Here is a 27309-nt window from a genome sequence, read left to right as displayed (position 1 = left end):
TAACTAGGGTGAGCCCTGAGGAATCATCAAGTTGGTTTTAGTGTTGAAACTCACAGTGAAAAGCAGTCTGAAGAAGTATGTAATTTGACCGGGTCCTTCAGGCAACTTGTAAGGACAGTAAAATATGCAAAGGCTTTGCTGGGAAAAGATACACTATCCATTGTCCAAATGAGCTCCCAGGGGGAGAGAGACAATGGTTGACCCAGGTGTGGGTTTTTTTTTCCTGGCTCTCATTCAGAATGGATGCCCTGTCCCCATGCAACCCCACAAAAAGTGATCTCTCCTTCTGTTCCTTCCATCCAATAGTCAACAACTGGCTTCCTGGCCACACACAGTCTTTGGTGAAAAGGCCCTAAGACAACGAAGGGAGCTTTTTGCAGATTCCTATGCATAGAGCTGCAGGGTGCGTACTGTTAACTCCACTTTACAGATGAGAAAACTGAGGCTCAATGTAGTAAAGTAACTTGCCCAATGTCAGAAAAAAAGATGTATTTGGCTCCAAATCCAGTGCTTTTCACTATGCTACAGTGGAACGTATAATTCTGTTCCCATGTAAACTTTGTCACATCTTCAAAGTTGGTTCTACTTTCTCAGGTACGCCCAAATCATGCATTTCTTATTTCTATTATATCATCTATCGCAATAAATCATGACGATTTTATTCAGATGCCTTTCTCCTCTACTCGTTTCTGAATTTGTGGAGGGCAAGGATATGCCTCTACCATTTCAGTATCCTTGGAGCCTAGAATAAGTATCAAACAAATGCTTGTATGAATCAGCAAAACTGCCACACACATACACACAGAACCACTAAGCCGTGTGAGAGTACAAGTGATGCCTACATGGGAGAATTAGCCTGAACTGGACCTAACAATTTTCATTCAACTCTGAAATAAATGCTATCTATATGGGTCCTTTTGGGATCAAGTGACCCTTTCAGAAGTGAGTGAATAGCACAGACCAGTTAAATCTAGAAATGTTGATGTGCTAATTGTGGGCCACAGAAAGCTCCAGGTTACTCTGAAAGGGCTCCTTTCAAGTAGAAGCCTTCTGAGTAGATTAACCCAAAACCTCAACCTTTGACTCATTCCAGATATCCTACGGAGATGAAAATCTTCAATTGCAGGTATCTATTGACCCAAGTTGAACAGAAATTTAAAAAAACAAAAATCAGCTTAAAATGATGGAGGGTCTCCTACCTAGTGTATCAGTGGCAACTGTTAACATGCCTTTATTTACATGTCCTCCCTATGTGTTTGTGAAATTTATGTCATGCGTAAAGATTCTAACAAGCTGAGCTTGATATAAATCATGTCTTCGAAAACTCATCCATCTTTGGAGCACTGAGCTCAGCAGGTAGACACTTAGCCACCAAGAGGCATCTCCTGGCTCTCTATGTCACTCTAGAACCAGCTACAGAGAGTGTAAGGCCTAGGAAGTTAAGAATACCAGGTTTTCTTAATTGAAGGATGGGTGTGGAAGTGTCAAATGTGTAGGACTCTCCTTGCCATTCCAGACAGAGTGAGAGGAAGGGGACACATAGCTGGGATGAGCCTGGAAAGTAAGTAGAGGCCTGGAGGAGACAATAGCTTCTAGTCTTATCTTGGGAAGGATGTTAAAGGTTTGAATGGCCCACCACTGGGACAGTTTATGGTTCTGGGTGCTCTCCGGATTTCCTTGTATACCCAGAGTAGGCACTTACTACTCTCTGATTTCTTCCTCACTATTACAATAATAGTCTTACTGTTACTTTCCTTTTGGCTGTTTAATAATGGCATTTATGTCCGTTCTACCTGAAAATCCATAGCACAGAGTGGCTCTTCTAGGCTAAAGCAAGTCTGTGGCCTGGTTTTTGTATAACCTTTGAACTTGGAGTGGTTTTTATACTTGGTATGTGGTTGAAAGACAATATCAAGAGGACAATTTCAAGGCATGTGAAAATTACACGAAATTCACATTTTAGTGTCCATAAATATGTTTTTGTTGGAACACAGATGTACATATTGTTTATGGCTGTCATCCAGTGATGGCATAATTGAGCACCATAATAGGGAACGTATGGCTAGTGATGCCTACAAATTTTCTATCTGGCTCTTTACAGAAAGTTTACCGACCCTTGATGTATGGGAGGCACCCAAGCTTTTTTCAGGCTTGCTGATTATGTTAACTTATTGAACTGGAGTCCAAAATGCATGCTGTTAATTCGGGATGGGTGGGTGAGGGAATATTTTGGCTATAGAATAATAGCTTATTCTCCACTTAGGACCCCAACTAAAATTCTTTTTTTTTTTTTTTAAGATTTTTATTTATTTATTCATGAGAGACACAGAGAGAGAGAGAGAGGCAGAGGCACAGGCAGAGGGAGAAGCAGGCTCCATGCAGGGAGCCCAACATGGGACTCGAACCCAGGACTCCAGGATCATGCCCTGGGCTGAAGGCAGGCGCTAAACTGCTGAGCCACCCAGGGATTCCCCCCAACTAAAATTCTAACAGTAATATACACACTTGGTATTTCATGTCAACTGCTTTAAATCGAGAGTTCTGGATTGAGTAACTCTCTGAAAAGGCTCACTCAATCCAATCTGCGTTTTAGAAATAGTTTTAGGATCTTTTCTGCTCATTAAAAATTGAAGAAGGTCTTCCCTATGTGAGTGAGTCACAGTGATGGAAGCTCCTTCCAAGCCCTTTCAATACAGTTGTGTTACAAGGTCACTCCGACCCATGATGAGTGACTCTTCTACTGAGTCCGGAAGGAAGGCATAGGGAGGGAAGTAGTTTAGCAGTGTGGAATCATTTCTAATATGAATATTTTAGGGGGTGGGGCACAGGGAAAGCAGAACTGATGGTAAGGATTTCTGTGAGCTCACAAAGGTGGAGCAGGAAAACTTAGTGCAAAATCAGAGAAGTATTCTGTGATTGGAATCAAACACAATAAGCAGTCATGAAAGACAAGGCCAGGTGAAATGGTTCACGTGAAGTGGGTCAAAAGGCACAAACTTCTAGTTACAGAAAAACCAAGTCGTGGGGATCTAATGGAATAGCAGGGTAACACTGTATTATATATCTGAAAGTTGCTCAGAGTAGATTATAATTAAAAGTTCTCATCACACACACAAAATCATCTGTATCTGTGTTGACAGATATTAACTACACTTACTGTAGTGATCATTTCACAACATATACAAATACTGAATCATGTTGTACTCCCAAAACTGATTTAATGTACTATGTCTCGATAAAGAAAAATAAAGGTGAGGCAAAATACAAGAGGCAGACATGTATGTCCCTATTCTTGAATAAAATCAATGAAAATGATAAACAAGCTACCAGGGGCTAGGTGATGAATGAAGGCATATAATGAAGAATGCAAACCTTTTCCAGTAGGGAGCCGGGAGGGAGAAAGCATATCAGAAAATAGTAAACTGAATTGTCTGAGTGATAAGTCAATTTTCCTCAAAAATTTCTTATAAAAGGTATACTTTCTTTTTAATATCCAGGAAAACTTAAGCATATTCCTTGCCCCTATTGCCGCATTCATAAAACTGGAGTTTGCCTATTTTCTCTCCATGCTTAAAAAAAAGAAGAAGAAAAAAGAAAATGGTACCTTCAAATCTCTCTTCAAAACTAGAGGCTGAACTACTGGGAGCAGGGGAGGAGATGGCCACTGTGACCAGGCAGAGAGCGGACTTCTGCCCTTTGCTTAAGAGAGATCTAGGTTTTGATTATACCTGCCTACTGCCTGGCATTTTATTAAAAATAAAATAAGATCAATAAACGCTCTTTTTGGACCAGTCAAGTTCTAGAAGTGGATAAAAGAACAATTTAGTGGCTACTGCATTGTATTAAACTGTACATTGTATCTTATGCTTGTGCTTTAAAGCAATTTAAAGGCTACAATCTTATAAACAAATTAGGGTAACAGAAACTTCCTGATGTGAGTAAAAACTTATTAAAATGATAAATGCGTTTGTATGATTGATTGCAGTATGCATAAATGAGCCCTGAAAGGATGCAGAGGACAAAAATCTTTCTTCCATCTGTCTTCTTTCCTTTAAAATCTTCCTAGAAAATAAAAAAAAACAAAACTAAATTTAATGTTAAGAGATCAGTGTGGTAGGTACTGAATGGTAAGTGCATTTTCCAAGACAATTTCCGTATGGAAAGAATTGGCTTGGATGATGAAAGGAGTCAGGCAACTCACAGGGTCTGTGCTTCTACTGCACATAGCTGCTGTGCATCAGGCTGAATGATGGTGACAGTAAACATGATTTCCAGTAATTTCTTCAGGAACTGTGAATTGTCCTTCAACTCATTTGAATTAGATTTCTGCAACTGTGTTATTCAGAAACTGTTTTCCCTAGAAATAAGCTAAAAATAAGAATAGCATGCCCACCTTCTTCCTTCCTTTTGTCTAATTCGCAAGTACCCTTAGAATCCCTAGTGGCAAAATCGTTGAAAGTGTAGTTAATAGTTTTCAAAATAACTGGAAGTTTTGACTCCACCATCAGGTCATCTTTGATTCTTGTTTCCTCTACTAATCCCGTGAAATAATGAAATGATAGAAAATGGTATCATACATATCTTTACCAATAAGTTTTAGTAGGTGATTTTTCTTTGCTAAATCGAGATATTAAGTTGTTAGTGTCTACAAAAAACTGAAGGACATGATCTGGCTAATTAATTGGTAGCTTAATCCGACACCATACCTTGGGGAGCAGTTTACTAACTTGTAGATCTTCAGTTTTGAAGCGTGAAGTTCTCCATGTCCCATGACAAATCCAAGCCATTTCCACACTTTGTGTTAAAAAAAAAAAAAAAAAGTATCTGGCCATTTTTGAGCACAATCTGTCCTGCTCTGTTCTTTAAAAAACCTGGACTAAGCTATGAGAACCTCTGAAAAAGGAAAATGTTAACCAAAACTAATAGCAAGAGTTTCTATTTTTTAAAGTGGAACAGTCCTATAAAGATGAAAAAGAGAAAAAAAAAAGAACAAATGAGGTTTGTTAAGTTTTGTTACAAAATACTCTTTTTAACTCCACTTTTGGGGTTCAAGTTAAGTATAATTTTTTATGCATAATTGCCTCTGTGGGGGGGTGTATGAGTGCGTGTGCGTGTGTATTCACAGGCATTATTTGAACAGAAGTCTAATTAAGTGTCCTGAGAAAATGAAACTTGTGTCAGGGTTTTTTTTTCTTGCAACAGTCAACAAACTGATTTATGATGAGAACCCCTGTCTCCTTCAATCTTGGTTAAAGAAAAGGATTAAGAGTCACTAAATGCATTTCCATGACATTTACCCAGCAGAAGCATAATAAAGTCTAAAGAAAACACCAGGTATTGAATGGATTCCCAAAACCCACGAAACAAAAATAACTTTTTCAGGTACCTCCCATCTTACCATCTGAAATGCTGAAAGGTAAATGTGTACTGAGACAAAAGACAGGTTGCCCTTTCATATTAAAATGACGTGTGAGCAATACACAGAAGAGGAATGTGCAGTTTGTAAAAGTCTGGGTCAAACAAAACAGCCATGTTCTCACATCAGCTTTTCTCTAATATTTTCTCAAGCAACTGAAAAGGAACACCTTTTGCAAGAGGAAGCACAGGCAATTTTTTTTTTTCCAGTTCAGAAGTGCATTTCTGAAATGCGTCCCTGTTTAACTTTTATAAAGTTACTGGGCCCCAGACGCTGACAAATGAGCTTCATTACACTCAAGGCTCAACATATTTGCTGTGACAATCTGTTTCACTTGAGGAATGGTATTTGCATATGGGGGGTGGGGGTGGGGGAAACCAGAATCAAGATTCCTATCTTGTCCTCTGGTTTCTGTTCCATTAGTTCATAAAAGTTCACACAATTTTAGATCAGGGAGGAAATCGGGTACTTTTAAAGGAGGAAACAGAAAACTAGAGCTGAGATTACAAAGCACCTGACTTGTCCTCAGGGTGGACCAGGCTGCTTTCTGTCTTGGTGGTGTTAAGGTGGCATAAAATAGTGAAGGCTTTGAAATCAGGCAGGAAGCCTGGTCAAAGGCTGGCTCGGTCATCGATCTGCAATTAGGTCTCAGGATGGAGTATTCGGCTTTCTGAAGCACTGTTTGCCCATCTGTCAAATGGACACACTGTTCCTATGCTTGTGAAACTAAGAAGTACACATGGCACATGCCTGAGAAATGAGAGATGCTTAATAAAAGACTATTTAATTTTATAGTTATGAAATTTAAGATTTTTCTGTTCTTTTCCCCCCTAAGAAATATAAGTTAAAAATAGATCCTATTTGCTATTAAAAAAAAAAAAAAACAAATTAAAGGATTTGTGGTAACTGGATGCAAATCTTGACCTTGATCTTGATTTTCTTAACATTTTAAGTTTAAAATTACTTTATAGGCCAAAGAGAACAATGTAGTATTTTATAATTTGACAAGATCAAGTCAATCAAACACATAATCAATATATTATTAGTCTCCACCCCCACTGAATTGTCTGGGCTAAATTAACTGTCTTTTTCATTATGTGTAAATGAGACCAAGTGGATTTGTTCTTTCTTCCCCATGCAATTCCATAGTGGATATTTTTAATAAAAACAATATTTGCCAAAGCAGATAACACTTTCCGTGCACCACACTTTGTTCTAAGAGCTTTACAGATGTGAATTTTACCAACTTCCTAATGAAGTGGTTGCAGTAACCAACCCCACTTAACCCAGAGTTGGCATTTGTAGAGGTGGGATTTGAATCCCGGGAGTCTGACACCAGAGCTCTCATTTGAACCTCTCCTCTGCCTTGCCTCCTGATACGTTAAGTCACTGCTTTAACAAACCAGGATATCTGGTCAGAGCTGGATAAACAGGCTGAAAGTGTGAATTAGGACTTATAGGACAGACAATGTGTTAACACAGAGACTAGCCTTTCTCATGTGGAAATCAAGTATAAACGAACTAAAATATCCTATAACAAAAACATACTTAACTGAAAGCAAAAAGTTCAAGGTCTAAGGGTAATACTTTATTTGGCTCCTCTGAGTTTATATTTCCATGTAGTGACAATGTTTATTTTCCGATGTTTCTGGTTATATTTTCCTTTCGGTTTCTTTTGCAGAGACTTCTTCCTTTACCTGTCACCTAGATGTCTACTAGGATTTTGACTCTGACTTCTTCTCACCTGCATATGTTCTCCTTGGCTCCCCTGGCTTTCACCACAACTTGTCAGGAAAAGATTCCTAAGAAGCTACACCTCAGCCTTTCTCCTAGGGGCATTATGGAGAGATCTACCATGGAAGTGGCAGTCCAAAAGCAATCTCAACATGACCAAAACTGTACTTAGCATCTACCTAAACAAGACAAGTTTCTGCTTCTGTTTTGTTATCTGGAAAAAGGGCAATCCCACCTCCTGAGGTATCAAGTCATAAACTTCTCTGGTTGGGGGGATTTCTGGGACTCTTCACCATCACTCTCTGCTTGCCCCAACCTGATGATTACACCTGCCAGTTCTGCCTTCCAAATATCTGTCCAGTTTATTCCCCCAATGGTAGGCAGTCTGTCTTTAGCTTCTTGCCACCTTCCACCAATACCAGTTTTGAATGGTTCTGTTTCTCTGTCTTATGTGCTACCCCTTCCAATTCCGTCTGGGCTATACTAGAGGGAAACTTTCTCAAGGATAATCTGATCATGTCGCTCCTTGGTACCCTGGACACATCCAAATTACACTGTCATCACACCCTACTATGATTGCTGGTTTTCCTGTCTACCCATCCCACTCAGCAGTTCTGTAGAGGATGGCTTTGTGCTTTCTTTATCCCCATATCCCCAGGGCCTACACAGCTCAGTGCTAATAAATGCTTGTTGGTTCAATGAATGACACTACTTAAATTTAAAAAACCTCATGTTCTTTTAAAAATATAACATGCAACAGTCAATTTAAGAGTAATCTAGGGGCTGGGGGCACCTGGTTGGCTCGGACAGTAGAGCTTGTGATTCTTGATCTTGGGGTCATGGGTTCAAATCCCATGTTGGGTGTAGAGCTTACTAAAAAAAAGAAGGGCTTCCGGGTGGCTCAGTTGGTTAAGCCTCCGACTCTTGGTTTCGGCTCAAGCCATGATCCCAGGGTCGTGAGATCGAGACTCCACTGGGCTCTGTGCTCATGAAGAGTATGCTTGAGATCTTCTCTTTCCCTCTGCCCTTCCCCCTGCTTGTGCTATCTCTTTCTCTGTAACATAAATAAAATCTTTAAAAAAAAGGTAATCTATTTTGTGAGGCAGAGTCCATCTATCTCTAGCATTCTATCCATTCTACTACCTTTTCAATTCTAATTAATTAGAGTATGTATTTTTGAAAGGAAAAATAAATTTGGGAGGTTTTATTTAAAATGAGTGCCACTTAAAGGTCTGGTCTGCAAACAAATTATCTCATTTTAAGCCTTTAAAATTAGTAATATGACATGTGATTGAGTCTTCTATTTTGCTGCTCAAATGAGGATTGTGTTAATCTTTAAAACGATATATTTATTTTATAATTCTGTTTATTCTTAGTTATGGAGATTTTAATTGAATTATCTTAAGCATAATAAACATTATTTTTAATATATTCTTTAGGAGTATATATATTTTCTGCAAAGATACAACTCTTCATTATCATTAATAATTTCATTAAACAGGATACCTGGGTGGCTCAGCAGTTGAGTGTCTGCTTTCAGCTCAGGGCGTGACCCGGAGTCCCAGGATCGAGTCCCACATTGGGCTCCCTGCATGGAGCCTGCTTCTCCCTCTGTCTATGTCTCTGCCTCTCTCTCTCTGTCTCTCATGAATAAATAAAATCTTTTTAAAAATAATAATTTCATTAGACAATAAATTTTATATTAGCATCAGTTAATTTTGCCATTCAGGATAGGATGACCAAAACTCAAAATCTAGGGGCACCTGGGTGGCTCAGTGGTTGAGTGTCTACCTTTGGCTCAGGGTGTGATCCTTGGGGTCCTGGGATTGAGTCTTCCATCAGGCTCCCTGCAGGGAGCCTGCTTCTTCCTCTGCCTTTGTCTCTGCCTCTCTGTGTCTCTCATGAATAAATAAATAAAATTTCTTTTTTTTTTTTTAAAGAAACTCACAAGGTAGTCATTCTTTGATAGAACATGAGAAAGTACAAAGGCTGAGGATATTATTACCCCATTCCTGCTTACAATACAATTTTGATTAGTACATGGATAAAATAAACACAGGGCATGGTCGTAAGATGCCCTAGTGTTTTTAACTTTTCACTGTCATTACTGATTTGTGTGCTGACACAAAAAGAATTAAGAAGCAAAACTCATTTAGTAACTTATTTATTTAACTGAGGTAATAATTGGTGGCTGCTTTAAAAGCCATTACTTTTCTAAATACATGAAAAAGAATTTATTTTTAAAACAAATTAAATAAGGTAACACTTTTTTTAGAGGGGGAGAACATGTGCACATGCGTGGTGGGGGAGGGGCAAAGAGAGGGAGGGGGAGAGGGACAGAGAGAGAGAGAGAGAGAGAGAAATAGAGAGAGAAAGAGAGAGAGAGAGAATATCTTAAGCAGGTTCCATGCCCAGCATGGGGTCTGACATGGGGCTCAATCTCACAACCCTGAGATCATGACCTGAGCCAAAACCACCTGAGCCAAAACCATGACTAAACCACCCAGGCATGCCAAAATAAGGTTAACACTTTTAAAACCAAATCAAACAAAATATGTACAGCATTGGTACCTGTGTTCAGATAATTGTAAATCTTAGACTCGACATGGTTCCGTATAATAGTTCTCTAGGACAGGTTAAAGTAACTCCTCCATAAATGAAAACAAGTGCAACACTTTTGTAGCACTTTGTTTTTGATCCAGATTACTCAGGTTCCTTTTTAGAAATGGCACTTTGATGCTTGTTCTCAGGGGTAGGTGATGTTCACCACCTGCAGTCAGGGCCAATCACCCCTTCTGGGCTGCCACAGCAACTCATGTCAAGCTCACTTGTGGCTTTCCTATCACGCTGCACAAGGTGGATGCTTGTGGACACGGCTGACTCCACCACCACACTTAGAACTCCTCACCGTCTTCATCTTCACAGCAGACCCATTACTATGCAGAGAGCTGTGCACTGAACAAGCACTCAAGAGCTGCCTATTTAATTATTAATGCTTCTGGTCCTTGTCTTCTCACGGGCTTTCTAACAAAGTAAAATTTTAATAGACTCAGAAGAAAGACCAGTTCATATTAATGAAAAGCTTTAAAAATAGACTATTTAAAGTCACTTGTTATCTTATTACTTCAAAGTACTCGAATGACCGTCACTAAACAGGTAGGAACTGCTGGCTCCACACGCATAGGAATGTGGCTCTGGTAGAGAGGAGGCTGGCGGGTTATTAGCAAACCCATCGGACCGGGTATAGTGACAATAGGACAGGATCTAAAGAAACTGGAGTTTGAATCCCAGCTCCACAGCTTGTCCACTATAGGTAAGTGGGTAAGTGTTCTAACCTTTCAGGGAATTTACGGATGTGATTAAGATATGTAAAGCGCTAATAGAGCTGAGCACCATGCCCAGGATCTGACAGGTCCTCAGGAAATGTCTGCTCTCTCCCACCTGTGGTCTCCACATCTGTTCACAGCTTACTTGAACCACACGTACCATCTTCAAAGCTTCCCTCTTCCCTACCCTCATGTCCCGTCAGATGGAAGACCCTGTTGTATCTGCTGGGGCAATGCTTTCCACAGACTTCCCTTTGTGTTGTGACATGGAAATGCCCAAAGGCTCTAGGGCCAGGGAGGATTCATTCCACCTGCCTCTACCTCTAGGGAAGGAGGGTAGTCAGACAGTCTGCTTAACAAACCAGGGGATGCTTAGACAGTTTTGAAAAATTAATAGAGTTTCCAAAAAAGCAGGAAGAAAGGAGGCCCCTTAGGCAGGCCATTAGGGGTCGGGGGTGGGGGGAACCGTGAATGAGCTCCATATAGTTGAGCACATTTGGAGATTCATTCATTTGTATGACTGAGGAAAGAGGGGAATCAGAATAGGGTCAGCAAATGAAGTTTAATAGATTAACTGGAGTCAGATGAGAGGGCCTTATGCCCAGAGTATTAAGGTGTCTCCAATCCACTGGCCGTAATAGATCGTTCCCACTGTGTTGTTCAGTCATTTTGCTTCTACCTTTATTATAGGGCTTTGCACATGTGGCCTTTGTTATGACTCTTCATACGACTCTTACCTAGTATATTTATGGACCTGTCCATTGAAGATGGGGGCTCTGCCTCTTTCTCTTTCTGCCTTCTTCAAGAAAAAAATCCGTAATGCCTCAGACACAGAAAATGCTCAATAAGTGTTTGTCTCATTAAATCTGTCTACACACAAAAAAAATAAAAAATAAATAAATAAATAAATAAATAAATAAATAAATAAATAAATAAATCTGTCTACACATGAGTTTTTCCAAGTGGAAAACTATGATTTACTAAGTATTTTAAATATATTCCTTATAAGACTATTTATATCATCCTTTGATGATAAACAGGACTTATTAAACAAGTTAGATTTCATTCAAATTTTTCTGAATTACAAAAAATTAAAATTAGTAGGGTCTCAAGTACAGAAATAATGTGATTATGGCTGCTTGTGATGAGTATACACTAAATGATCCACACTTTTTTTTTGCCTTGAACCTCCTGGTCACATTAACAACATATACCTCTGCCGATATTCATACGCACATAGTTTCAATTCAATGAATAATTACTGAGTTCCTGAGATGTACGAGTCACTATATTTACTGGGGATATAAAACTGATGCCCCTGTCATAATTACACAACAATGTGCTACACGTTTATGTTCAAAGATAAAAATGAAACAGAAAACCTGAGAGTCACAGACTGAAGTAGGTTGTCTAAGTTTGCCAACCAGCTGGGGGGGCCAAGGACAGATTCAAACTTTCGTCTGCTGACTTCAACTTCTATTTCTATTATGGTTTTCTATTTCTCAGCAAGTACCAATATGCTCATACTTATGAGTGGTTTGGCCAAGACTTACCAACAACTTGTTGGGAAAGGATTTTTACCTGAAAAATGTCGGTTTGTTCTTAAGTGATTAATTATCTTGGCATCACTAAGCCCTATGCTTTATCTAACAACAAATCTAGACAGCGGGACATAGAGCTTTATACGAAGGAGTTATTTAATTAATGAAGACAGTTGTGGAAGTATAAGCAGCACCTCATTACCTGATCAAGCAACTACAAGACCTATGAAGAAAAGGCCACTAATATGCATGGCTGTCCCAGAAGTCACGAGTTTCTTTGTAGGAATATCATCAAACCATTTCAGAATCTCACCCAGTTAAACAAGATGTCAAATAGGAAGCAAGAAATGTAGGAATAGCAGTGAAAAATGAGGCAAGTAAAAAGAGTGAAAAAGCATGGAATCTGCAAGCATTTAGGATAGATGTGTGTGTCTGAATGTGTGTGCATGTGTGCATATATGCGTGTTCCTAATGCCTCATCATTATCTAATATTAATTACAGCACGGTATTAATTACAAAAGCATCATTCCTCAAGGGAAGAGCTAAATAATACATCATTTCCTTCATTTGTAAAAGGAAGGGCACATTTTAGAGACTTAAATCACAGCTGGTTAATAATTTTAAAGTATCCATATGAGTTAACTTCTTTGACGTGTAAAATTCAGATAGGAATTACTTTTGATAAAGCCAGATAGATAAGAAATGTGATTGCTTATAGTTAATAACTCCTAAAATTTAGGCATACATCTTTCATATGAATTAAAATGAATACTAGACAACACTGACTAAAATAAGCCTCACAGATTTATTAGAGAATAGGATATCAAGTTGGAATATAAAATATTCCCAGATTCATTTGAAACTGAGTATTTTTATATGTTAAAATTACTCTTTTAAAAATATGGTTTTAGTTATATTTTCTTTTCTTTGTTCACCACTAAATTGCAATATTTTGCAGGACACTGATAATTATGTCATGTCCCACATGCCACCAGGTTCTAGTTGACTTTCAGACCCTCTCAGATGAGACCCAACATCTGGGTGTAGTGCACCATCTAGTGGCTAAAAGAATCACTGATGTCTGAACGTTAATTAACTTGATTGTTCTGCATTTTTAGAAAATACTGGGACATATATTTTTTAGATAATAAGAGAACTGTAAACAGCAATAGCAGATTCCTAAGACTATTTCCTTCTAAAATATATATTTAAACCATTTAATGAGCAATAAAATTCTCAAAATGAGGGAAATTCATAGTACATGCTAGTTAATGTGTAACAAAGGTTTAAATGACCATTAATTTAATTATACCACATTCATTTAAATACACTGTACACTGCTTCATGGAGAGGAGACACAATTTATACCAGTGAATAGGAAAAATGTACCTGCTGACAACCATGTGTACAGGATTGCTGAGATATATTTTTTTTTCCTCCTTTCTACTGCACCTTAAACAATTTACCACAGGCAAGTGTTAGTAAAGGCAGTTGAAAGTGTTCGGTCATATCTTTATGTTATTATCTAAACTGCGTGGTCATGGTCATGACAATACACTTAAATTATTTTTAAATTTAAAAAGGCACTCTTTAGCATTTCTCTTTAAATTGCTAGTATCTAGGAAATGTTCCTCTTTTTCACTTCTACAAATGTGTTTAATTTACTGTGTAAGTTCTAAATAGATGACTGATCACGTACTAATAAAACACAAAAGATCAAGTGTTAAAGGTAAAGTTAACGTGACTTTATCAAAGAAAATTTCTTATTGCTACTTGCTCACTTCCCATAGCGTGCGTACTTCTCATAAGTCATCTGCTATAATCCCAAGCTCTACATTCACTGTTATTGGTCACACACAAATAACTTACTCAATGTGCCTGAAGCAAAGGTAAGACTAAGATACTTATTAAAAGCAAAGCAAGCCAACCCCAATCCCTATACAACATGTGTTGATTTCATTTTGAACACAAAGTTGAGAAATCTTGAATTATAAATCAGAAACACGTAAAGGCTCACTTTGAACTAGTGGTAGCAAATCAACCCAAATTCATTCTTTCTTTTTAAAAGGGCTATTATTTGATAACCTAGTAGGCCATGTTTAAAGAGTGAATATCTCTCTGCTAAGTGGATGAGTGGATCTGGCATGTCTTGGTTTGGAGCAGGAATTTCAACAAGGACTTGCTGATGTTGATGTGAGATCAGGAAAGAGGGACTGGAAATAGGGTCAGTTAGGTAGATTTTTAGCTACTGGTTAATGAATTAAGACTCAGTTGGATGGAAGTCTCTGGGATCACATCTCAGGGCTTTTTCCTTAAACCTGTCCTACTTATTAACACCTGGCAAAAATGGAGATGCTGAAAGAGAGAACTAAATGTGGGTGGGGAAAGGTTTCCAAGGCATCAACTTATTAGAAGAATGGGTCCAAGTCAATCAAATGGATGTAGAATAGGAATTTCCCAGACCTGAAAGGGCATGTGTAGCCCTCAGAACACCAACTCTGTCCTGTATCACCCACAGAAGATCATCCAGCCTGTGGCAAAATGTGTTCAAACAGAGGAAATACACTACTCCTGAGGGAGCCATCCCTGGAGAGACAGGTCCAATTATCAACACAACATTGGATGTTAAGGTTTAAAGGTAATCAGTTATAGGTACAGAAGATGGACAAGATGTAGATCTCAGCAGTCTTTGATTTGGATGACTTAATGGAGAGTCCACTGCTAAAAGGCTTCCAACTTTCTTTTGCATTTTAAATTTTTTTTTTTAAATTTTAATTTATTTATGATAGTCACAGAGAGAGAGAGAGATGCAGAGACATAGGCAGAGGGAGAAGCAGGCTCCATGCACCGGGAGCCCGACGTGGGACTCGATCCCGGGTCTCCAGGATCACGCCCTGGGCCAAAGGCAGGCGCCAAACCGCTGCGCCACCCAGGGATCCCTTTCTTTTGCATTTTAAGAGATGTCCTTTAACATAACCTCTTCCCTCCATTTGTAGTGTGGAAACTTAGTAAGACACAGTGACATGTTGGGATATATCTAGAAAAACATGGCTAAGAGGGTATGTGATTTGGAGAAATGAAGATGCTTGTGGTTCATGATGGGTTTGCGAGCAGCACCGGGCCAGGAAGTGAAAATAAGAGCATGATAGCTGGAGCTATTCTATTCAACCAGAAGGTACTCTGAGCTAAACAATGCCATGAGAGGTGATTCAATACTGATGAGATGAGGACTCTGCCCTCAGAAATTTCACCCAACTTGTCTTGCTCTCTGCAACTTGCAAAAACATAAGCTCACTGCCGTGGGAACAACACTTGACCAGGAGCCACCACTGCATAAATGGGATAATGACAGCTCCAACCACAGGTGTTGTGAGGATCAAATAAAACATAAGATGTGAGCATGTGCAGAAAACTGCATCGCAGTGACTTGTTCTTCGTGAGAGATGACACCCAGGGGATTCCCATAGTTAGGAAACAAAGTAGATTCTCTGGTGTAGAAGGTCCATGTGGACTCTAAGAGTCTCTGATTTCATTTTATTAATAACCCAAGCTAATTAATTCTGCTTTAATATTCAAAGTTTATATTGTTTGAATTATAATGCATACACCATGTCCCCCATACTTTCATAGTATATGTTCACCCCTATAAGATGCAACTTCTTAATGCCACAGAGTTAGATCCTTTCCTAGTCCCTAATTAAGCTTTTTCCCCTTATCCACTGTTTATCACTTGGATAAATAGAACAGAGGTATCTGTGTACAACTGAGGCTAATCTGTATTTCAGAAAGTTCAAGGAATAACTCAAAATATATGATGCTTTACTGAAGAAAGGTCCTATTTTTTTTTTTTTAACACCGAAATGCTTCCATTGAAAGTCAGTAATATGACCTGATCATACCGGCAACTGTGATTTCTGTTCATTATCTAATGACAGTATGGAATATGCTTATTTGACTTTCATGTTTTTATACTCATTCTTTGCCTCAGTGGCAAAGAAACTGATTCAAAAACAGAGCCGAAGAAATAGATGAAAACTCTCCTGGGGAAGCTCAGAATCAATGGAGAAGCAAGAATCTGGAATTAAGTACAAAAAGGAAAAGGATTGGGAGAAGAGAGGCAAGATGAAGAGGTAGTTTGCAAAATATGTTGAATTATTAGAAGTATTCAAAGTTATGTTATATAACATATATTATATGTTAGATGAGAAAAAGTAAACTCCAGATTCTACAATGTTTTCTGACTTTAGACAAGTATCCTCCACCAGAACCTCATCACTCACACACACACACACACACACACACACACACAAATGATGCCTTGTCTCAATGTTTGGAGTCATGGAACAGTTTCTGTAAAGCAGCTTTGGAAACCGTCTAATAACATGACTAAATAAATGGCAACAGATGCTGGCGTAAATGATTTTGCTACCTCAGCCGGGAAATGGTGTTCATAGTGTGGTTATTTTAATATATTTGAGATGGCAATACTATTCAAAGCCCAACAGAAGCCTGTTACACTTGCAGTTTCTAGTTCAAGGCAGATGCTGGCATCCGATTTTATGTCAAGGAGAGTCATTGGATTCAGCTTGCTTGATCTGTGGCACGTTGCTACCAGAACTTACCAGGCATGTGTATGAATAAATTTCCCTTTCCTATCTGATTCTGTGTCTTTGGGCTTTACACATTCTAGTCACCACTTTTCCTAGAAAAGGTAGGTGGGGCCCTCTTTCAACCTTTGGTATCTTCCAATCTTTGGTATCCAGAGCCTTACCAGCCACCCCCCACCCCCACCCCCCGGTTCCCAACAGGATCCAGAAGCCAAAGGAAGCCAGAGGATGCCGGCCAAGCAACACACAAGGGGCAGGACGGAAGGGGGTGCAGGGGGCTGAGAGTCACTAGGTTATTTCCTGGGTGGGTGGATGGATGTATGAGTGGATGTATGAGTACACGGATGGGGATATGGATGGATGGAGAGGTAGATGGATTGGGGAGGGTGTGGATAGGTGGAAGGTGACAAAGTCAGTAAATCATATGTGGTCACAATTTCTTTCTCTGTAAACTGAATATTAAAAATCCTCTCTCTGTATATATAAAATGCCAGTAAAAAGTATATGGAATCATGTGAAAATATTTTTATACTCCTAACAGTGCTATATATAATGCATGTCGATTTTATTTTATTTTTTTGGTTTATTTGGTTATTTGGGGGAAGAGACTGAGGGGGGGAGAAAACATGATCCAAGTAGTGTTTAAAATGCTGACTTTAAGAGGACCGAGTGATTTTGTTCAGCTTATTCTCCATTGTGCTTTATGGACATTTTAAAATCTGCTAAACTAGACAATGGTGAAGTGGCAATACTGATTATGAAAAAGGCTAGATCACTGTGTCATACCATCATAAACGTCCTTAACACACAGAGGACATACTTCATTGGTTGCTACTGTTCCCTAAAACTTAAGCCTTTGTTAAGGGAGAGAGGGGAACGCATTCCCCTCAGAAAGGGAGTAAACTTCAGATGACTATATAACGAGCAAGTCTAAAACGCCATTCCAGTGTACTCAGGACCCTGGAGTCAAGCAGTGGCCCCTTTGGGACTTTCAGTGACCCCCTCCCCCGCCCCCCTTCCCCTCCGTGAGAAGCCCTGTACCTGTATGTGTCCTTCGATGAGCCTTCAGGTGAGAACTTTTTGTGTATACTTTGTTGCATCCCTCAAAATCACATCTGTGGATACGCCGTTTTCTGGAGTCTGGGGATTCAGATCGTCTCTGGCGTCTTGTGCTCTCAATACTAAATGGTGAAATTGAACTGCAAAAAGAAAAAGTGGAGTTAAGTGGGGAGCAACGCAGCCCTCTGTTTGCATTCTAGTGGCATGCCACCTCAGCCTCACGCTCTGTGGCTTCATACAGACTCAGGGCCCCATGGCTGCACTGCCTGCTGTCCCTTTCTTGAATGTAACTTCATTTCTCAATCTTGAAGGCAGGCAGCTTGGCCTATTTCTGATAAAGCACTCCTCCAGAGAGAAAGACACGCTTAAAACAACAAGACAAAAACGAAAACTAATAAAAGCAGTGGTAGGTAAGTAGATCCTCCTTATCAAAAGAAACAATCTGGAACTTCTGAATGGCACTTACAGGGAATATTTTTGGAAGCCCTGCTACAGACAGACAAAATGAATGCATTTAGGAAATAACACGAGGGTCTGAACTGCACGTGACAGCATATAAAATCATGTAAAATCACAGGGTACATTTCAAAACAAGTGAGGTCAGGCTAAAAGAAATGACATCAGTACATCAATAACAATGACTCATGACAAGCTATTTCTGTTCAGTAAAATGCACTTGACATTTAACTTTTCCAGTTGGTGGTTTTTCATGGTGAGGAATAAAGTACATTGTATTTAAAGATTAGCTGTACCACCATTATGAGAAAAAGTTTTAACTATGAAATTTGGCCCTGACTTGCACGTTGTTTAATCTTCATGCCACAGTAGAAAAACAGGATTAGTTTGTAACGTCAGGTAATTGATTAACATGTACTTCTTCAAACCTTAATCTCTTTTGATTGAGGTAGAAATGAAGAATATGACTAATCGTTTTTAGTTACCCATGAAGTTCTATACTAACACATCACATCCATATTTCTACTGTAAAAAAAAATATACCACTCTTCATATTAAGACATATTTTCTTTCAGTTTTTTTCATGTTTTGATGCTTTTCAGAATTAATTCTTATTAGTAAATTGCCTCTTCTAGAAAAAGAGAATGACTCTGAGCAAGAGTTCTTTGAAGAAAGCGAAGTTTAAGCTTCACTTAAGCAGATTACAGGTAAAGGTAAACGCCCACCCTTGTCTTTCATCCTCCTCCCAGGGAAAACTTCTGTCATCATTTTTCTTTAAATTCTTCAATTCTTTCAAATTATCCTTCCCTATACATGCCCACAGTCATAGAAACTCATAATATTGTTTTGTTTTTTAAGAGACATATAAATATCATCATACTGTTCACATCGTTTTGCAAATTGCTCTATGCTTGCCTTTTATTCACTTAACATTAAGCATGTGAGATTATCCATGTTGATGCCAACACTGTCGTTTACTTGAAGTGCTGTATAACTCATCTATTCTAAGAGGTTTTTTTTTTCATATTTTAATGTCTCTAAAATCAGATGCTTCTTACAATTGATGGCTTGATGTAGTTTAACTGGCAAAATTTTTTTTTATTAGTGGTACATAAAGGCATGGTGCATTTTAAAATATGTGGTATTTTAACTTGGATCAGGGGTTGGTAAACTTTTTCTGTAAAGGGCTAGATAGCAAATATTTTGCTTTGACTTTGAGAGTCATACAGTGTATGTTGTAACAAATCAACTCTGTGCTTATAGCATAAGAGTAGCCATAGACAATATGTAAACAAGGGAGTATGGCTCATATTCTAATAAAACTTCATTTACAAAACACTGAGTTGTATTTGAGTCCAATGGTTGATGCATGACTCTGATGAAACATGGGAGTAATCCAGTGAATATCTATCCCAGAATTTTAGAGTCTATTTCCTAAGCAATTGACATTCATATTATTTCTAATACTTCACTGTAACATTGCTCCAGTGATTTTTTTCTCAATGTTTCCTTCTATATGTGCCTTTTAAGTTTTCAATGAATCTTCTCACTTATACAAATAACAGATTCAGCAGCCAAATTTTTCTATTACCTAAGACAAAATATAAGTGGTGTTTATCGATGTGTGCCCTAAAGAGTTTTATGCAAGATCTTTATTAGTAGAATGAAAGAAAATATGGGATGGCTAAGCCACTTTTTCCAGTCTTCCTATGTATCAATGTAGATTTGTGGTTTTCCACATAACTGACTCAGTTGTGGCAACTGGAGCCTATGGTGAAAAAGTCAAAATAGTGTGATTGGCATGCCCCATGAAAGAACAGCTTTGGTCGCTCCTGCAGGGGTATGCTCTAGCATACAGTGGGTTTCTTGTGAATAAAATTCTATGTGTGATGATAGGGCAACAGTGATTCATTTCTTGAATATCTAGTCATGAAAATAAATATGGATCTTGGCACTTGGGGACCTCAAAAATAGAAATTTCTGTGTCGTGATATGTTTGACATCTTTTAAGTCAAAAGAAAATGATATGGCTATCTGTTTCCTTCAAATTATAACTTAAAATCTATAATCAGAACGGTTTGTTTTGTATAGTACTTTCTACACACTAATAAGTGTAAATATAACTATGCATAATCACACACGTATATTGTTTTGCCTGTAGTTTATTTTAGCTATTTATCTTGTTATATATTTGTGTATACAGAGAAAAGTAAAACCTAAATCTGAAATTAAAACCAAGTAACTATTAGGCAAGTCTTTAGGGAACCAATGAGGTGAAGCTTCTCTACAGCCCATCAATCTTGGAACCATTTGGCAGATGGTTAAGGAAAGCAGAAGCCACAGAGTGGCAAGATACTACTTCACCGAGACTTCTGAGTTTACATCAAAACAAAGACATATTAGGTGGAAAGCCTTATAATGCTACAAAACTTCACACCCTGATTTGCCTCATTTTAAAGTAAAATGTTTTTTGTTTTTTACCTCCAAATACTTTACTGTTAATTTCTAAAGTAAAATGTTTTAGGGTACTTTGAAGAACTATCCCCTAAAGGTATCTATGCAATAAAAAGAAAAATTTCTTTGAAAAAAGGTATATACGACAAATAGCTTCATCCAGCAGAGCTGGCTTGGAAATGATATCCAATAGGTAATATTTCTTCCTGGCTTCCCTTTTAAAATGGCAGAGGCATCCTCAGAAGATGCTGAAGAACCTTTGGCCAGGCTGTGCTTTTCAGAACCACTTATTTGATCTCTTTGTAGAAACAAGAGATGTGGGGCTGAGGTGGACAGGGATCAAAAGAACAAAAGAACTTCAAACACAGGAAGATGACAGGACACTCCGGTTCCACACAGGGCTGCTGCTGTGCTGGGGTCCATGCATGAGCCCATAGATGGCAGACAGTGGAGGGGGAAGACAACCAAAGGTGGGGGTTTGGCCAAACCTAGGCCATGGCAGGAAATGTGACAGGCAAGGTACTGGTGCCAGGTAGCTCTAGAGCCCAGAACACGGTGAACATTCAAGAAATGTTTGCTAAATTGAGTGAGTGAATGAATGGATGGATAGATGAGTGTATTAAGTCAGGTATTCCTAATTTTTAATTTAATCAATTAACCCTCAATTAGTTAATTAACCCTTACTAGGATTCTTCTATTTCAAGTCTTCAGATAATGGTCAATTTTTCACTCTTAACTCCCATTTCCCTAAATTTCATATTTTAAATACTATACACCAAGTGGCTACTGAAAGTCAGAGTCTGGGTAACCATTAAAATAACAGGTACCTAAGTACCTCAGTTCTTTGCCCTAAGTTCAAGAGGACGGCATTCTAAGGCATTCCTTATAATTAAAATTCTCGGTGGAGGGCCACTGAGACCCCTCTGAACATGTTAGTATACTGGTGAATGAAATAAAAATCTCCCCTTTGGCCCCAATAAGCATCTACTGAACAGGGGAGGGTGAAGAATGATCTTGCTCTTGTCCTGTCCCACTCTGAGGCTCACAAGCACGGGCATCTAGTAACAGAACAGCTAACATGCTTTGGGTGTTTCTACTCTGCTCTTTCTATGCTTTCTGAGCCTGTACCCTCTGTTCAGAAGGCCATTCAGGTATCCCCAAATACACGCAAACTGGTTCTGTGCTTCAAAAGCTGGTTAAGATGGAAATGTGCAAAAACTATGGCTGTAGATGCCAGCATAGGATTCTTCCAATAATCCTTCATAATAAGCTTGGTATAATGAAAATGGTAGAGGTACAACAGGTGCCAGTGCGTTCCCAGAGACTGCACTAAAGGCAATCGGCACAGTTCAAAAGAACAATAACCAAAGGCCCACTCCCTTCCCCAGAAGGGTTAGACCATTTGGATTCGTGAATGAGCGCCTGAGGGGGCCTCACAGGCACTGCGTGGTAATAATTAGATCTAGAGAGAACAAATGAGTGAATCATGACTTCAGTTGCACAACAGTCCCACTTGGAATGGCAAGTTAAATTAGAATTAAACCCAGAGAGGCTCGAAAAGTCACATCCAGGAACAGCTCTATTTAAAGAAGGCAGCGCATGGTTGCCATGAAAGAAATTAAGGGTAACTGTAATCAGCAGGTAATAAAAGGCCATTTGTCACATGTGACCTCAGTGTGATGAGATGCCCTTCACAGAAATTGAAGTTTCTATAGGCGTTTAAAAAAAAAAAAAAAAAAAAAAGCCAGGACATTTGTCTAAGGCTGAAAAGAGAAAGAGGACACACACATCCCAAAATTTAAAACAAGGGCATAAAACAATGGAATAAAATAGAAAGTGCTTTAGCAAGTTCACACATGGAGTCTCAACAGACCTCCAAGGAGCATGGCTGTGGGTAATATGGCAGCTGACATTTACAGAAGGTGGACCATGCACCAGGCTCAGGTCTAAATACATGCTTTAAGCTCCAAAGCAACTCTGCGAGGTTGCTATTAATAGTGCCTCTCACTTAAAGATGGGGACACTGAGGCAGAGAAGGTAAAAACTACACTAGGATTTGAACCCAAATGGGTGGCTCTAGAACCCAATCTTATTTATTGCTTTCTACAGACTCAGGTAGACACAGGTAGTATCAACTAGCATAGGATACAACAGGATAATGCAACAACGTAGTCTGTATCATTTAAATGTTCCCTGTAGCCCAATTATAGGAGAAAAAAAAAAAAAACCACTGCACATAAAAGCATTTTTAAACGTAGTCTGCTATAATAAGGCATAAACTTTTCTCTGGAGAATTTTAAGGTAAACTGCTTTATAAATACTGCCAGTAGAGGTATTCGGTATAATTACTATTAACCTACCTAAGAAAATACTTTCCTAAGTTGTTGTGAAAAAAATATTTATTGCCAGGAAAATGTTTTTAGACGGCTGAGTTTGGCAGTGGTATGCGATTATGTCTCCCTTGACCACCGCAGCCACAGAACTAGTTTCTTTCCCTGCCGTTCCAGTTTATTTACAATTGTACCAAAAATGATTTGAGTTGGCTGCATGATAGAGTTACCTTAAGGGAAGAGGGGAACAGTCAGTTTTAAAAATATATTTTGTACTGTTTTCAGAAGTTTATTTTCAAATTATTTTGAATAGGGCAGTAAATATTACTTACTAGAATTGTGACTTAGTTTCTGCCACAGAATGCGTGTAAGAACGAACCACTTCCTTGTTAGTAAATCAAACACTACATTGGGAATGAAATATTGAGGCCATAAGCCAGAAAAGAAGTTGATGAGACTTTCAGTTAACCAGGCATTACATAAATCTTGGTAATAGAGCTTCTGTTCGCTTGGACAAGCCAGACTTTTTTTTTTTTTTTTTTTTGCAGGCTTTCTCTCAGCCAGTAGATGGCTCTCAGAAGCAGCAATCTTTGTATTTATCTTCCCATATGATAACAGATTTTGTCCAACTGCTATCAAACCACATCGGTGTCTTTTCTATGATATCAATTGGGGGAAAGGCTGCTCTTTAGATACCCTCACTATCGAATTCCCAGAAGCTACATCCCAAGGCAGCACAGATTCACCAGCATGAAGTTCCTCTTTGACTGTCGCCTATGATTTCCTATGGAAAACTACTTTTGATAACAGATTGAAATTGTAAGATTAGCAGTTGCCAACCCTTCCAGAAGCTGTGACTAAGGCATTATACTACTTCACGTTCAAATCTGGATTCAATAAAAATAAATCCTTTTTCACAAAATGTGTAAATCAGGAGTAATACATTTGCTAAAATATGTCAACAAGCTCCATCTTAGCATATATTCAACTAGATTTTGGCACTTTTCTTTTCATATAAACAGAACATGTCCAAAATGTAGTTCTAATTATTGTTTTAGGTTTAATAAAGAAAATCTCCTACTAATTATAGATGATAAGTTTCTGAATGAGCTTTTTTGGGGGTGGGTCTGTGGACGGACTCAATATATCATGGTTTTTACTTATACATGGCAGCTGTTACTAAGTGCTCATCACTTGCTAGACCATTAAAATACTCAAAACTGTTACAGGCTTATCTTTCTAGTCTTTTTTTTTTTTCTAGTCTTTTTTTGATTCACCATATTTTAGCAAATAAGTTTAAAAGCTGCAATAACAAAAGGCTTAAAGATAAAACAGGAAAAAAAAAAGAACCATTAATGGCATTGGCTGTGATTGGTTTTATTTTCAAACTTATGATAAATTTAGATTGCAAGGAGAGAGGGGCTTGTTTGCTAACAAAAGAGATCCATTTTCAATAAACAGTACCTATTCAAAATAGTTACTTTAGGGGAGCCGCCATATGCCTTGCAAAGACTTTACCCTCATAAAAACAATTCATGATGTAGGTTGAAACAAGTTTGGATTTCTGAATCACGAATTACGCTGGACACTGAATGGAAGACACATAACGTACTGAAATATTCAGATGAACTTGTCACAGAATTTCTTCAGAAAACATCAGGGTTTAAATGATGTTTTACACCAGGAGTTGTAGCTGGATGGATCATTTGAATCTTACACTTACTAGGTTATTATTTTAATCTGAATTTAAGGCAGGTCCTGTCCTCCCCAGTTTGGCTGAGCTCTAGCACTCCCTATTGCCTTATAAGGGCAGCACTTTACACTAATTTTACTGGTGTGGCTCTTGAGCCCATCTGATTTGGAGATCCCCTAGAAGGGTGCTAAATTAAAAAAAAAAGTTCTAATTATTTCATTAAAGATAAATGTTGAACTCCTCAAGAATGCAGATATGTCTTAGGCATGCCTCTCTTGAAGCTGGCATGCCAACAGAGGCTTGAAAGGGTGAAGGTAAAGAAAGGAAGGAAGGAGCTTGAGGAACACAGTCAACCCTTTGAAGAATTTACTTTAATGTGCAGACAATGGAGTCTCACCATAACACAGCCCTATGGCAGAATTTTATATAAAGAAGCTAGTTTTTCTCTATCAGAAGCATCTTATTATAAGACAGATTCACTAACAAGATAGCCCTAAGGATGTAGCCCAGGCAAGGGCAGTATATAAAACTCTGTTTTATTTTTTACTTTTTTTTATTTTTAAAAGATTTTTATTTATTTATTTGAGGGAGGGTTGGTGAGCATAAGTGGAGGTGGGGGTTGGGGGAGAGGCAGAGGGAGAAGCAGGCTCCCTGCTCAGCTCCATCCCAGGGCCCTGAGATCATGACCTGAGCCAAAGGCAGACACTTAACTGACTGAGCTACCCAGGTGCCCCTAAAATGGTTTTAAATATTAAAACATATCTAAAATGTTTCAAATACATAGTTCTAGTGAGATACTATAATGCAACCATAAATATACTTTTGAAGTGACCACCAAAACAGGCCTCCATCTATTTTATGCTGATCATTAACCAGGCCTATGTTACACTAGAGATTTCTTTTATTAACACCGGAATTATATCAGTTAACTATCTGGTACTTAAGCTTACATAAATTATTGAAATAGTTTTTATTGCTCGTATGGGGATATATAAATAACAAGACCAAGTAGATTTCATTGGTAATGTTCCACTTGAGTTTTTGTTGGTCAAAAGAGCTGTCTGGTGCCACAAATAGGCATTTTTCCTACCATCAAATCAGCATGTGTTTGGATTTTGGAAAAGAACAAAAATCTTCCCATTTAATGGAAGGAAGTTTTTACCTGTTTTTTATTTCCTTTCTTAAAAACTTTACGTAATCTTCAAATACTCCACCGGATTAACATTGAAAAAATAAGTATATTAACGTGACCCACATTCGTATTTGAAAGACATGTGGAAGATGAGAAACAGGCTCAGGAAGCTAATGAATTACCGTGCCAAAGCCACACAGCTACAGACCAGCAGAGCTGGAACCAGATGCTTGCTTCCTGACCCCTTAAGCTAGGACTTTTCTAATCTCCAAAGAGGTTATAGAAATATCTGTGTCATAATTTTTACTTAGTAGAACGAAAATCTGCTTGGCAATACCAATATCCTTTTTTTCCTTTAGCAAACAGACTAAAATACCTACTCTATTTTACTTTTTTGCTTTGGGTGCCAGGAAACTCAGCCACAAAAGCCTCAGATTTGGTAGATTTATTTTCTACCTTAATTATACAGCTCCCAACACCAAACAATATAGTTCTAATTTTGTACAATAATTTTTTAAACGTATGTCTCATAAATTACTTTCTGCAGTAAGTGGAATTTTTGTTAAAGAAGGAAAACAAAAGAGTAGCATGGACTTAGAAACACACGGGAAATTTGAACCTGGGTTTTAATATGTGGACTCCTAAATTAAAGTCTTGTGATCAATAAGCTCACATTATATCTTTAAGAAAAAAAGAAAACAAGATCCCACTTCTTGTTGCTATTCCTACAGAAAAAGCATAGACCGTAATCTGAAAATCTAGATATGAATTATAACTTTTCTTAGCAATGGTATTTTAGACATTTAATCTCTTGGATTTTCAGATTCCCATATTTCAAATGTGGACCTGTCAGAACAATCAGAACAATTGTCAGGACAATTCTTAGCCTTGGGCTCCTATTTCCTTTTTTGGTTAATAACCTTAAGATATAATTCACATATGATAAAATTTAACCTATAAAGTGTACAATTCCGTAGCATTCATTATATTCACAATGTATGGAACTACCACCTCTGTCTAGTTCCAGAATATTCTCATCATCCTAAAAGGAAACTCCATACTCATCAATAATCACTCCACTTTCCCCTGCCACCCCCACCCCTTCCCTGGTGACTACTAATCTACTTTCATCCCTATAGATTAGTCTATTCTACACATTTAGGAGAAACATAATCATATAAAATATGGCTTTTTATGTCTGACTTTTGCCCTAAATTTAACATAAAGTTTTCAAGGTTCACCCACATTGTAGCATACATCAATATTTCATTCCTTTTTTAGCCGAATAATACTCCATTGTAGAGATATATCACACTTTTATTAGTTGATGAGCTTTTCAGCTATTATGAATAGTGCTACTATGAACATTTGTACAAGTTTTTTGTGGATAGGTTTTAAATTCTCTTACGTATATATCTAGTGGTGGAATTACTGTGCTAGATTATATGGTAATTCTAGGTTTAATATTTTGAGAAAATTTCAAACTGTTTTTCCAAGTGGCTACACAATTTTGTAATTTCATCAGCAATGAAAGTTGTAATATATCCTCATCCTCACCAA

At 38.2% G+C, this 27309-nt stretch overlaps 1 protein-coding gene across 4 annotated transcripts in view; it reads right to left on the bottom strand.

The window, feature by feature from the left end:
* KLF12 (Kruppel like factor 12) overlaps positions 1 to 27309 on the bottom strand; it is a 429166-nt gene that overhangs the window by 10551 nt on the left and 391306 nt on the right. For all 4 annotated transcript variants that reach the window (XM_041731038.1, XM_041731036.1, XM_041731037.1 and 1 more), the window contains one exon: positions 17667 to 17824. In XM_041731038.1, coding sequence (XP_041586972.1) covers positions 17667 to 17824 — 158 coding nt within the window. The remainder of the gene's footprint in view (positions 1 to 17666; positions 17825 to 27309) is intronic.

The sequence above is a fragment of the Vulpes lagopus genome, chromosome 16 (genome assembly GCF_018345385.1).
Source record: "Vulpes lagopus strain Blue_001 chromosome 16, ASM1834538v1, whole genome shotgun sequence".
NCBI classification, from domain to species: Eukaryota; Metazoa; Chordata; class Mammalia; order Carnivora; family Canidae; genus Vulpes; species Vulpes lagopus.
The sequence above is the reverse complement of the archived record's forward strand: the minus strand, read 5'-3'. Positions and strand labels throughout refer to the sequence as shown.